The sequence below is a fragment of the Gopherus evgoodei genome, chromosome 7 (assembly GCF_007399415.2).
Source record: "Gopherus evgoodei ecotype Sinaloan lineage chromosome 7, rGopEvg1_v1.p, whole genome shotgun sequence".
Lineage (NCBI taxonomy): Eukaryota > Metazoa > Chordata > Testudines > Testudinidae > Gopherus > Gopherus evgoodei.
In genome coordinates this window covers 45,941,538-45,955,418 of record NC_044328.1, presented here as the reverse complement: position 1 = coordinate 45,955,418, position 13,881 = coordinate 45,941,538, and the positions used below count along the sequence as shown (strand labels likewise).

The following is a 13,881-nucleotide window of genomic DNA, read 5'->3' as shown; positions in this document are numbered from 1 at the left end:
GACCCGCGACAGCGAGATGCCGGCGATCAACACCCAGGGCTACGGTGCCTTGGCGGAGACTTGGAGAGGGAATCCGAGCAGGAACGGCGTCGACGGTCGTGCCATGACCAACTGTGGTACCTCCTTCGAGATGAGGACTGTTGGCGACATCCACCACAGTCCCATGGATATTTGCTCTGTGAAGATGAGCGGAGTCATCCACGGGACTGAGTCCTGACAGTCGCTGGGGCAGTGAGCGGTGTTGGGAACGTTCCCTCGACTGAGACCAGTACCAGGCTGGCAGCAACCCAAGCGGTAGCTTGCCCCTGGAGCATGGGGCCAACATCGGCAATGCTCAGGGGCACTGGCATGACATGACAATCCCTGACTGCCTGGAGGAACTTCGGGCATAGATGGCATCCGGATAGCAGGACGTGAGTCAGAGGCCTAGGGCCGGTGGGGATGAGGGCTACCCAACATGGGCCGGCCAAGCCTCTGTCCCAGAACTTCCCTCAGCGCTGTGCAAAGGAGTCGTCTTTCTGGTTCTCTTGGCATGAGAAGGAAGCGGTGCCAACTGGTCAAATGGTACCAGAGGGTTGCTGGTACCAATACCGCAAGTACCGACACCGCGGTGCCAGGTACCGGTTCGGAGCGGCTTGCCGGGGTCGGGGCCAGCACCAACTCCATCAGGATGACCCGGAGCCTAATGTCCCTTTCTTTTTTGGTCCGGGGGCTTGAATGATTTGCAGATCTTGCACCTTTTGCTGATTTGGGTTTCTCCAAGCAGCGCAGACAGTCTGCGTGCGGGTCACTCCTTGGGACAGAACCCCAACAAGAGCCGCACAACTTAAATCCTGGGGTTGCAGGGCATGCCCTGGCCCGAGCTCACTAACTAAACTCACTGAATGAATGAATGGTTCTGGGACAAACTGCAGCAAAGCTGGAGCTGAGAAGTTCCGACGCACCTTCACTGGCAGCAAGAAGGAACTGAGGGTCAGGGGAGTGTGCAGCGCCCCTTAATACTGCACCAGGCAGGCGCTACTCCAGAGGTCACGGGGGGGTGCTCCCCACCACGGGTACTGCTAGGCGAAAAAACTTCCGGCACCGGTGCACGTGGCAAGCACGCACACTCGAAGAACAACTTGTATAATGTCCAGAAGATATTTTAAGGATTTATAGTCCAAAAAAAGGAAATGGGCTTTTTTCAGTTTATAAAACACCTGGATAATCATTTTAAAATATTTTCATTTCCTTTCTTCCTGCGTAACTTCATAAGGCACCACACAAATGTAAAAGTAATTCAGAATATATAACTTGTTTTGACTATACAATCTTGTCATCACACCCATGCCACTTGTTGACTAATGCACTGCATATTATGATAAGGAAAATTCCTACTGGCTGGTGTGTCTAGATAATAAGGGGCACTATTAAAAAAAAAAAAAAAAAAAAAAAAGCCCCAACAACAAAACTTACATGTGGGTCACCTGTCAGCAATGGAGCTCTGTGATGGTTTTTGGAGTAGATTGGAACTATCATTCAAACAAGCGATGTGTGAAACCACCAAAGACCCTTAAAACTAAATTCTTTGAACACAGATGTTCAGTGTTTAAACATTTTTTTGTTACTTTTTCTCCTTAAAAATTTAATATATATGGGTTCTCTCTCAGTTCTCTGCAAGGTTTGTCCAGAGACTTTAGAGAGATCAGAGATGAAACAGTAAGGGTGAGGATGAATCTGTGGAAAATTAAAAGACTCCATTTACTGTTAGCAAAATTATGCTACCTAATCTTTAGGGAAACTGGAAAGCTTAACTTCAATGGAGGAATGTGGAGAAGCAATACCATCAAGTGTTTTGCTTTGCATTTTAAATGTATACCAATTTAATATACTCTAACTAAACTAGTACTTACCTTCTCCAGTTCTTTCCAATCATAATTTGTGTTCCCAATCACCATCGCCTGCAGCTCACTGGGCTGGAAGAGCTGAAGAACTTTACCACCACACACCTTATGAAAGCCTGCATGGAATGCATCAAATAAGGAAGCCACTGATTTACTGAAGATGTAATCCACATAGGCATCTATAAATTCTTGCCTGTAGAGTGAAGACAAAAGCAAACATTTTAAAAAACTGAAGATATTTAAGTATCATTCTTCTACGAATAAAATCAGTGGTCAACCTAACACAAAATACTTTTTTTTAAGATACCGTATTCTGCCCATGGTCTTTGCTGTGGCCACAATGAAGATCCTTTAACCACAAGTAGAGCATGAATTCAGTTCTTCCCAAAACTGAAAGAGTATGGCGTGGACAAACAACAACATTAAACAACACATTTCAGACAACATGAGCCTTTTAATAATGTGCACCCTCCATAATGAATTAGCTCTTCCAGAGACTTCCACTGCCTCTTGAAATGCTGATTCACAGTGTAGTGGACTGAAACTAATTATTCAAGTCACTGTTGTTCCTTTAATAAAAAAGGTTATTTTAGTTTAGGGAGTGATTGTGTATGCTCCATGTTGGAAGACAAGTTCGTAACTCCCATGGACATCTCATGTTCTGTATAGTGTCTGGGTCACACAGAATGGGTTAATTATGGTTAGGGAAAATAGTTTGACTATGAGAACTACTCCTTGTTACTAAAGAGCATGAACATATCAGGCAAGATACTTGAAATGTTTGCACTCAAGCACAGATGGCAAAAATCCAATAACTTACCAGTTTACTTTTGACTGAATATTTTTACACCAATCTAGTCAGCACAAAGTGGTTCAACCATGCTGCCATTATTTCTGTTAGCAGATTACCAGTACCCTACCAATACATTTTCTTCAGAGAAATCCATAGTATTTTTGTGTTTTATCAGGGTCATCATTTATCTCAGAAGGATCATCTGAATGCACCTTGCAAACAGCCTAGCATTTGTTTGGTTGGTTGCCACGCAAATCTTTACAACACTACCTTTTGCCTAGGTAACGTTGCTGCAATATTCACAATATTATTAAGATTGTAACTGAGATTGCTATACAAAGGAAAATAAAAGGTGCTAAATGACAGAGGACTGTAAAAACTCTCAAAACACTGGCAGTGTCAGATGATAATCAGTATTAATTATTGATAAAGCACACCTTCCCAGTACACTTCAGGCAGTACCTGAATCTCTTGGCATGTTTCCAGTTCATGTAAATATACAATTAAGCAGGAAAACCAAAAAAAGTGAATAGACATCTTCATGAAACAACAACAGGTACTTCCTTATCAATGAAATCCCACAAATATTGGCAGCACCAAAGTGATCTTTTACTATCAGCCAAGAATAAAAAAAGGAGGCTACTCACCTGTAACTGGAGATTTTTCAAGATGTGCAGTGTCTATCTGTATTCCACACATGGGTACGCAAGCACGTGATCTCAGATCAGAAAATCATGAAAATCATGTCTGTTGGTCTGTGCCTGCCCCCTGTGCTCAATACCAATGGTACAAGGGGAGATGCAGAGCAACTACCTCTCAAGTTCCTTCTCTACTACAAATCCAGCTGTATCCAAAGCAGAGGGAAAGGAAGGCAAGTAGTGGGATATGGATCTGGACCGCACATCTCAAAGAAACCTCCAGTGACAGGTGAGAATGCTGGTCCCTATGAGTATTCACAGGTGGGTGACTTGCAAGCAGTAGTCAAATAGGAAGGGAGGTGTGAGGATACAGGAGTACAGATATCCTTAACACTGCAATTCTGCTTGTAGCAACGCACAATACTTCTTGAAAGTGCAGATGGAATTCCAGGTTGTTCCCTTAAAAATGTCTAGCAGAGGGACTTCTCAAAGAAATGCTACTGAGATTGCCTGCGCTCTAGTGAAAAGAGCCCTCAAACTCATCTGGAGAAGGAGATGCACCAACTGATAGCCAAAGAGGATACAATCAGATATTCACTTAAAAGAGTCTCTGAGCAGATATTGCTTGTCCCCATGCTCACTCTGCTTATAGCAACAAATAATCTAGGTGATTTTCTAAATGATTTCACTCCTTGCAGGTAGAATGCCAATGCTCATCTGATGTCGAGAGAACAAAGTCTCCTCTACTCACCGTAGGCTTGAGGCAAAGAATACCAGTAAAGCAAATCAACTGGTTTATGCAGACCTTGGAAGTTACCTAGAGGATGAATTTGGGTGGAGGCAAATTTAAGTGTATGGCAGGTAGACCATGAGGGCCTCCAGCTCACCTTCTCTCCTGGCCAATGTAATGGTCCTCCGGAAGGCAATCTCCATAGAAGATGGGACCTCAAGAACATGGTCAATGGTTTGAAAGATGGCCTGTTAGTGTTGAAGGTATAAGTGTAAGATCCCACCCATTGTGGCGCTGGCTTCACTATTGGTGGGGAAATCCTAGTTAGACTCTAGGAATTTGATTGTTACTGGGTGAGCAAAAGTAGAATAGTCATCTACTGGCAGATGGAATGTACTGATTACTTCTAATTCGATTCACAGCAAGCTAACGGAAAGATTCGTCTTGACAGTGACGACAGTCTAAAATAGAAGTAAGACCTGCTGGCCCTGATTATAATTCATTCTGTTGCACCCAGAGAGAAAGAGAGAGAGAGACACACACACACACTCTCTCTATTGGTTAGATATCATTTCCTGCTATGATTAGGAATTGTTTGAAGGCCTGTGAAGCTGAAGGCTCTAGGTCTGACATCTATCCAAATATCAAGCTATAAGGTCAAGAGAGTCCAGGATGGGATATCTGATACTTCTTTTTCTTGAGTCAGCAGGTCCAGAAAGGACTAAATACTGATGGGTGATATTCATAGGCAGTTCAGAAACTATAACTGTCTGGGCCAGTTGGGTGCAGATGGAGGATGACTTGTGCTTTGTCATGAAGAATCTTTCACAGCACCATAGGGTAAGTAGCGGGATGAAAGGTGAGTCATGACAGGAGTGTCCACTGCACAGAGTCCTGACCCTGTGCTGCTCTGGAACAAACATAAGTTGAACTTCTTGTGCATCTGGGATATAACAGGTCTCAAGACCGTGTCCCCACCAAAGCGAAGCGATGTTTTCATGGATTAATATTCATGAACTGAATTCATGATGTGTCATCACAGAAATTGGAGAACTCTCACCCGTGATCAATGACCAAATGCTGCTGAGGCCGTCCACCCGTGAGTTTCTGAGTACCTTGTGTGGCAAATTGCCAGCACTACTATGATGGGTCTCGTGCTCTCTCCTCTTGGGGGGGGGGCGGATCAGGTGCCTTTTCTGCCCCTGACTGGGATATTAACTGCCCCACTAGCGTCCTAGAGGAGGGGAGTGGAGAGGGCAGGAGGGACCCGGCCCACCCTCTACTCTGGTCCCAGCCCAGGGGCCGTAGGGATAGTGGTAGCCCACTTGAACTAGCGGTTCCTTCCCTAGGCTACTTCCCTCTCCTGCCCTTTAGCTTGTGGGGGCTTTCCCTGCCCTCCCTCTGCACAAGCCAGGTGTCCTTTTAACTAGGTCTTGGACTTCTTAGCCCACTGCAGCACTTCTCCAAACTTTCCTCTGCTTCCCTCCAAACTGCTCTCTGCTCCAACTCCAAACCACTGTTTCTACTCCTTCAAAACTGATCTCTGCTCCAACACTTTCCCCTGTCTGATTGAAGCAGGGAGTTTATATCAGGTGACTGACTTCAGGTGCTCTAATTGATCTATAGCAAACTTTCTTCCCTCTACAGGGAATAAGGCTCCCTTCTAACCCCCTCCTGCTGCCCTCTGGCCATGCTGTATCACACTGGGAAGTACATTGCAGAAACTGTGATGTGGTTCCAGATACACTAATTCCATAAAATTGACCAACTCTACACACAAGTGGGAGGGATTGCTTGTGTGTGCGCACGCATGCACATGCATCTGTGATTGTCATATGGGTGTCAGAGGTGGGAAAGGTATGCCAACACACATGTTCCAGGTTCATCTACTAGGTCAGCGATACCCTGGTATTAACAGCGATTGTCACTATGGTGTTTCATGTTATGTGTGTCTGGCATATTACTAACCAGAGCCAGAGGAGCAGCCTAGCAAACAACGTTATACAAGTACAGAAGGCCATGTGGTCGAGCAAAGAAAGACAGACCTGCACTGTTTGTTCAGGATTTGAGAGTCACTTAGTTTATCGGACTGCTCATGGCATGCAGTCTGTCCACAGAGCATCCTGCTGTTAAGTTCAGGGCCATTCCTATAAAGTCTATAGGCTGCATGGAGGTCAGATTAGACATCTTCATGTTCACACACACTCCCAAGAATACCAGGAGGCAGAGCAAGGACAAGGTTGCCAACTGTACTTCCGACAGTATTTACCTGTTGGAAGACAGTGTAGCCATTTTGTCTTATCTATGTGCCACCACTGAGAATCCTTTATGAAGGCCGTAGGTGCCGTGACCAGACCAAACTAGAATTCACTGACTTGTAGTGTTTCCTGTCCTAACAGAACCTTCGCTGGAATGGGTGAATGTCCACATGAAAGTAAGCATCTTTCAATATTGAGAGCTCCAAACCATGTGTCTTTTCCAAGGAGGGATTTTATTGATGCCAACATAACCATGCAAAATTTTTAAAGTTGCAAAGAAAAATATTTAGCTGAGTAGGTTTAAGAATGGTCCTTCATCCTCCCTTTTTCTTTGGATCTAGAAGTATTTTGGAATAGAACTTCTAACTTGATGCTAAAGTGGCACTTGCTCTATTGCTTCTCATTTGAGGAGAGGTCCACCTCCTCTTGAAGGATCTCCTCTGAGAGTGTTCCCTCAACAGGGGCTGGGAAGGAGTTATTGGGAAGAAGTTGGAGAAAGAAAACTCAATGGTGTATCCACAGTAGATGAGTATCTAGTATCCACGTGCCTAGTTTCCTATAATTGGAGAGCTATAACAATGGCTAGAGCTCAGCAAAGTCGATGTCAGAAACATGCAGTGATGGCATCACTTAGGGTTGCAACTCAAGACGTCCCATCAAAAGTAACCTTTAGTCAGTGGCAGCCATCCGACCTCATCCATTGAGGTGGATGGGGCCTCAATACCTTGGCCTCTGCACTCCTTGATGATTATGTGGCAGTTATGTATAATCGTTGCTGTAGAAAGGCAGTGGAAGAGGCCTTGGCTTATACTCGTTTATGATGTTCTCTCTTCATAGCTAGGGAATAAATTCCCAGAGAGCGGAAAGTTATTGTGGTGTCTTAAGTATAAAAACTCATCTGTTTTATGGTTAAAAGAGGTTGGTTTAATTGAAGGGCAAGTCCTTGATGGTATTCTGAACCTCCCTGGAGAACTCCAAAGAACGATGCCATGACGCTCGCTGCATTACTGTTGCAGTCAATATAGATCTTGATATGGTATTCACCAGGTCCACTGTATCTTGCAATGAGGTTTTAGCGACAAGTCTACCTTCCTCAACGAGGGCTTGGAATTGGTCCTGTCCTCCTGGAAAAGTATCATCTGTGAACTCCAGGAACTTAGAGCAATTCATAAAAATCACAGTTCGCTAAGAGGGCCCGTTAGTCAGAGATTCTGAACTGGAGACTGGTGGATGTACATACTTTCCTTCTGTCCAGGTGTTCAGCTCCCTTGCCTGCAGGGGTGATTTTACAGTGCTGCTGCCCCAATCTTTCCATGGTTGCTTGTACTACTAGGGAATAGGGGGCAAGGTAAGTAAACAAGAATTCTGCTTTCACAAAAAAACAAATAATGTTTCTCAGGCCTTTTAGAGGAAGAGGTACATGTTGCTGGTGTATACCTTACCACTCTAGCTGGTTCCTTACTGGCCTAATTCACCAGAAAAGCTACTCTATTGAATCTGGTGGGCTGCAGGATCTTCGAGGCGTGCTGTGTATCTTGTATTACTTCTAATGGAATATGAAGTTCTGCAATAGTTCTTAAGTATCAGAGGGTAGCCGTGTTAGTCTGGATCTGTAAAAGCAGCAAAGAATCCTGTGGCACCTTATAGACTAACAGACGTTTTGGAGCATGAGCTTTCGTGGGTGAATACCCACTTCCTCAGATGCATCTGAGGAAGTGGGTATTCACCCACGAAAGCTCATGCTCCAAAACGTCTGTTAGTCTATAAGGTGCCACAGGATTCTTTGCTGCTTTTGCAATAGTTCTTGACATTGCCTATGCTCATTTGGTGGGGATGGTGAAGATGGGGTAATTGCATCATCGGGTGAGGAACACAATATACAGGTTGGTACTGCTGGTACCAGCAAATCGGGCTTGTTGACTTCCTCCTACAGGTACTTCTGTGGACTCCTGTGCTGCTGTCTAGGAGAGGGGGGATATGACGTGACTCTGGTAGAGTGCACTGTTCTGGTGTGTCATGCATAAGAATCCCCATGGACCCAACAGAACCAGCATGAGGGATGAAAAAACTAGTTGGGCAGGGGCCGCAAGGCATTGAGTACCAGTGATTTCTGGGAGGGTAACCATGGTTGAGTGAAGATTGAGCCCTAGAAACTCTCAAACCTGGCTGGTCTAACCTCCCTGGGCTGTGGAGGCGATGGTCCGCCCCGGACATTGGATTCAGCCAACAAGAAAACTGGATCCAGCTCCATCGGGGATACTGTTGCTGTCAGTGGAAGGAAGTTCCAGCCTAGGGACTGTCCAGGAGAGTAAATCCTTACTGGGGTGGTATCCTTTTCTGGGGGTCAAAGTGACCCTCAGAAGGACTGGGCCTGAAAGAGAGGGGCAAAGGTAACTTCCAGATTAGTTCATGTCTCCACTGATCCCAGAATACAAGGGGTCCCTTCTGATGGTTCTGCTGTGCCAGACTTAGTGGTTGGTGGGTCCTTATGGGGCCAAGTCGGTACTATTGCAAAGAGCGAGAGTCTCGTCTAGAGCTCTTGGTAGGTCCTGGCAGATATCGGTCCTTCGGCTTGGTAGAAGTCATTGTCTGCACTGGAGCTGCTACCACTGGAGCTTTGCTTCTGTGCACTCTCTCTTCAATTTGGGAGGCTTAGGCAGACCTAAATCTTTGGGACCTGCATGCAAAGACTCACCTGACCTGGAAGGAGTCAGAGAAGCATCCCTTCTCCTGGAAGCAGGTTTAGAGGGGGACCTCTTTTTATGTCTGTGAAAGTGCTTCTTATTCTCATGAGAAGCCCGACGAGGGTGGGTCTCAGGATTTATCTGATCCAGCTTCTGCTACAGAAGCACAAAGCTTGAAGATTGCTTCTGATGTACAGGATAGGTCTCCCTGACATGGATCTGACTGGGGTCATGTGGCTTTCTCCATGAGGGGCTTCCTCACTTGGAGCTCTCATCTCTTTGGGTCCAGGGTGGGAAAGGAACAACAGATATTACACTGGCAGCGACATGCCTCCTCTAAGGCAGTACAGATAGTCCCGGTGGTCGTTGCCTGACGAGAAGCTGTGAGGACAAGACAGAGTTTTTAAGTTCGAAAATTTTGGGCACAGTCCTACTCCCAGGAAAAGAGAGACAGACAGGGTCCCTAAGGTGGGGAAAAAACTAAGCTTCTCTATGTAAAATTAAAAAAAACTACAACAAAACCACTAACAAATTATATACAATTACATTTGCGAAGGTGAAGTGAGAATAACTCTGGGCACAGAGGACTCCGATTCAGGCCATGGCGGACTTAAGAAGAAGAATGAGAGGCGGTCAGTCTGTACTTTGCTTTATGCCCTTCATGCTAAGCATGAGGAGAGATCCAGCGTGCAGGCATGGACCAATGGATACTATCGGAAAGATTTTCTGGTCCTCAGGTGTACAAGATGCATACATACAGATATGTGGAATATACAGAGGGACCAGCACTCAAAGAGCTGAGAAATTACAGGTGATGGTGCTATTACCTTCCCATAACTGCTAACCTCACAGTAAAGTAGTTTGTAGTGTATTTTTCCCACATGACATAAGCCATCAGCTAGAATCTTTAAATATATTTCAAATATTCATTTTTAGAAAAGGATTCTATTGGTTTCAGAAAAGGAAGCATCTTCTGATTTTAAAAAAAAGTGTTCATCACAATGTTTCTGGGCTCATATACATAAATTATTAAAAACAGCACTAATCAGATGGCCTATATCTAACTAAATCTAAAGGAACAATTTCACAATCAGTTATAGACAGATAGTCCCACTAAGCCATAGACAGAACATCTAATGTTTATACAGTATTATTCCTTTGACATATGTGAAGCTGACTCATCTAGTCCGTTAGTCTTCAGGGACGACGAATGCAAGAACTTCACCACTAAGGTGCAAAAGGGGACACTCTTGACCACAACAAATATGTAAATTTAATTCCATATTGGATCTCCAATCCTGAAGCAAAATGTGGTGAGTTTATATAGGCAGAATCTGATGTTACCTGGAATGGGTCCATAGTTGTTACAAGCAATGAGAACCCAAGTCAACTACAAGGATATGTTATCCAAGAAATGTAAGGTGCAGAAGGATAACCTATGCATCATTACTATTCTTAAATGTAACCCTATTCCATGACTCAAACACAAAGTTAATATCTCAAATGAGACTATTATTGCATAAGAAAAGCTCCTATACCTGAAATCATAGACAATAGCTAGAACACCCCAAGGAACACTCTTAATTCAGACTGAACTAGGTCACTGCCTACAGAGAGCCGAATTCAACAAGGCCTTGATGTATCATCCATTCATGTATTTATACTGCACCCATCAGATATCTGTTCTAAAAGAAAGTCAGATGCCTCTCTCATGATAGATGGTGATCAATTTACTAGTGAACAACTCTGCACTGAACAGCATGGACTGAGTAGTGTCCCAATCAGTCAATGCCCTAGGCTTCTGATGGAGACCTGCGGAATTGCTGACAAAGTATCACATACTACCTGAAAAGAGCATCCTTCTTGCTTGTTTTCCCACCATAAGCTCTATGACAGGGGTCATAGCATCAAAGTTCTCAGAAGCTTTGACACTATTTTACTTCACAAGAAAAAAGATTGGTCTCTCACAAGAGGACTGGGAGAACTGGCTCCAATATTAGAGATACATAATAATTATGGATGCAAATTTTACTGAAAGTTACGAGCTTCTTACGGAGGTCTGAAGTGATCGTGGTGAGGCACAGGACTGCTAAAGAAGCAAAAGCAATGCTTAGACTTATGAATGCTGGAAAAAGAGCACATAAGAACGTTTATGCAGTTACATTTCTGGAATATATGGTGTTTAGGAGCAACACAACACACAGCCACCAATTCTGGCTCTTTCCTACTGTTGTCAAAAACAAATCTGGAGCACTATCATGTATTTTATTTTCACATACAAGTAAATCGGCATTTGAGTTTTTGCCCTTTTGGGGGGGGGGGGGGGGAAGAGGTAAGGGAGAAGAACAGTGGTCCCCAACCTTTTGTGGCCAGCAGCACATTCAGGTTTTCAAGAAGAGAGTGGCGGGCACCAACAATTTTTCAAGGTTATTTTGTATTTGTACATTAATAATATAAAAAACATATTAATATGACATAATATATGAATCAGGAGAGGAGAGAAACCGGAGAGAAGCCACAAGGACAGAGAACACCGATGCCCACAGTCCTGGAGTACTCTGTCCCCAGCAGGCGCGGGGCCCCAGATTCTCTTCTCTGCTGGGCACTAGGTGGGCCCTGCGCCTGCCAGGGACTGAGAACACCAGTGCCTGCAGCTTGAGTTCTCTGTCCCCAGCAGGCATGGGGCCGCAGCTTCTCTCGGGCTTAAGCTTGCAGCCCCAGAGTTCTCTGTCCCTGGCAGGCATGGGGCTGCAGCTTCTCTCCCCTGCTAGGAACTAGGCAGGCCCCGCACCTTCCGGGAACAGAGAACACCACGCCTGCAGCCTGAGTTCTCTGTCCTTGGCAGGTCCCTTGCTGGGCACTAGGCGGGCACACATAAATGCCCCGGTGGGCACCATTGCACCCGTGGGCACCACATTGAGGACCACTGGAGTAGAAGGATTGAGAGGCAGGAAGGAGTGTGGTGCAGTGCTCCCCCCAATTACATAGCTAGAACACAGACATCAAGCAAACATGGAAGTTGTAATTTTACTCTACAGTGGTTTCCCCACCAACCTAGGGTCCAGCCCTCCTGGTGGTGGATGCCAGATATAAAGTGAGGAAAAAACTGATTCACTGTGGGATATCTTCACTGCAAAGATGGTCATAGCTATGGTAAACAGTGTATAGCTCCCTCAAAGCCTCCCACCTTTCCTCATTACTCTTTTACTTGCCCCTAATAGATCCAGTTGCAGAAATAGTTTTTCAGATATCGGGCTACAGGCTCAAGCAGGCAATCTACCCACCCAAGCATATTTTCCCTGTTCTCACAAACACTCAGTCCAGCTGTAAACACATGTCATGGTCTCAAGGAACATGTCCTCTGCTCCACCTGTCCATGAAAAGGAAGCAAAAACAGGAGCATGCAAAAAAGAAAAACTAAGGAAAGATGAAAATACACAAAAAGCCAAAGGGAAAAAAGAAAAACAAAATATAGGGGAGGGGTGAAGAGAGAGAGATAGAATGGACGGGGGGAGAGGGGGTAGGAGAATTGGTAGCAACTAAATCAGGGCTCTCCACAAAGGCACAAGGTGCCATCCCCACTGCCAATACATTGAAAGGAGTGGAGTGGGAATTAACAAAAAAAAGAGTTTTGTTTAATGAGAATAGGATCCACGATTTCCATGACAAAAATCTCTGCCTGAGAATGCTACAAGTTCCTTACCAATTAGACATCATTCACCTTTTCTTCAAAGGGAAAAGACGTCCCCAGAACTACATTTCCAAAATTGGGGGAGGCTACAAAACTGTATCAAAAAGGAGGCTTTGATTGCTACTCACAATTCTAATTATACTCTATGTTCCTTGCAGATCAGTGCAGTTTTGTTTAAGGTAATCATTTAGTAGTCTACGAGCCATTACTAAGAGACATGAGTTGTCTTCCTCTAGGTAGGGCATATTTAGCCAACAAACCTAACCTTATAAAACAAAAAGAATTGTCTAAAATGGGCCCTACGTAAGCTTTCAAGTTAAAAATTCGAGTTGAAACAACGTACTTCAAATAGCAACTAATAAATTACAACACGAATTAAGTTTTTCCTCAGCAACTTGAAAAATTCATCAATGTTAATAAAAGCTTTTTTCCCCTGTCATAAACGGATAGTTAAGAGTTAATAGAACAGAAGTACTTCATGTCTCTTTTGCCTGTAAAGGGTTAACAAGATCAGTAAGCCTGGCTGTCACCTGACCCGAGGACCAATCAGGGGACAGGATACTTTCAAATCTTGAGGGAGGGAAGTTTTTGTGTGTGCTGTTAGATTTTGGTTGTTGTTCACTCTGGGGGCTCAGAGGGACCAGACGTGCAACCAGGTTTCTCTCCAATCTCTCCGATACAGGCTCTTATAAAAGTTCAGAACAGTGAGTACTAGGTAAATAAAGCAAGTTAGGCTTATGTTTGTTTTCTTTATTTGCAAATGTGTATTTGGCTGGAAGGAGTTCAAATGCGTATTTGGCTGGAAGGATTTTAATTTGTACTTGAATACTTCGGCTGGGAGGGTATTCCCAGTGTCTATAGCTGAAAGACCCTGTAACATATTCCATCTTAAATTTACAAAGATAATTTTTAGTGTTTTTTCTTTCTTTAATTAAAAGCTTTTCTTGTTTAAGAACCTGATTGTTTTTTTATTCTGGTGAGACCCCAGGGACTGGGTCTGGATCCACCACGGAATTGGTGGGGAGAAAGGAGGAATGGGGAGAGAAAGATTACTTTCTCTCTCAGGGAGAGTCTGGGAGGGGGAGAGAGAAGGAGGGGGGAAGGTGCATTTTCCTCTCTGTTTCAAGATTCAAGGAGTTTGAATCACAGTGATCTTTCAGGGTAACCCAGGGAGGGGAAGCCTGGGAGAGGCAACGGTGAGGGA

General features: G+C 44.5%; 1 protein-coding gene across 11 annotated transcripts in view; it reads right to left on the bottom strand.

The window, feature by feature from the left end:
• HERC4 (HECT and RLD domain containing E3 ubiquitin protein ligase 4) overlaps positions 1–13,881 on the bottom strand; it is an 89,410-nt gene that overhangs the window by 12,756 nt on the left and 62,773 nt on the right. For 10 of the 11 annotated variants that reach the window (XM_030571200.1, XM_030571196.1, XM_030571204.1 and 7 more), the window contains one exon: positions 1,893–2,076. In XM_030571200.1, coding sequence (XP_030427060.1) covers positions 1,893–2,076 — 184 coding nt within the window. Of the gene's footprint in view, positions 1–1,892; positions 2,077–8,997; positions 9,368–13,881 lie in introns of those variants that run through there. The other variant, XR_004001427.1, reaches the window with a different exon arrangement.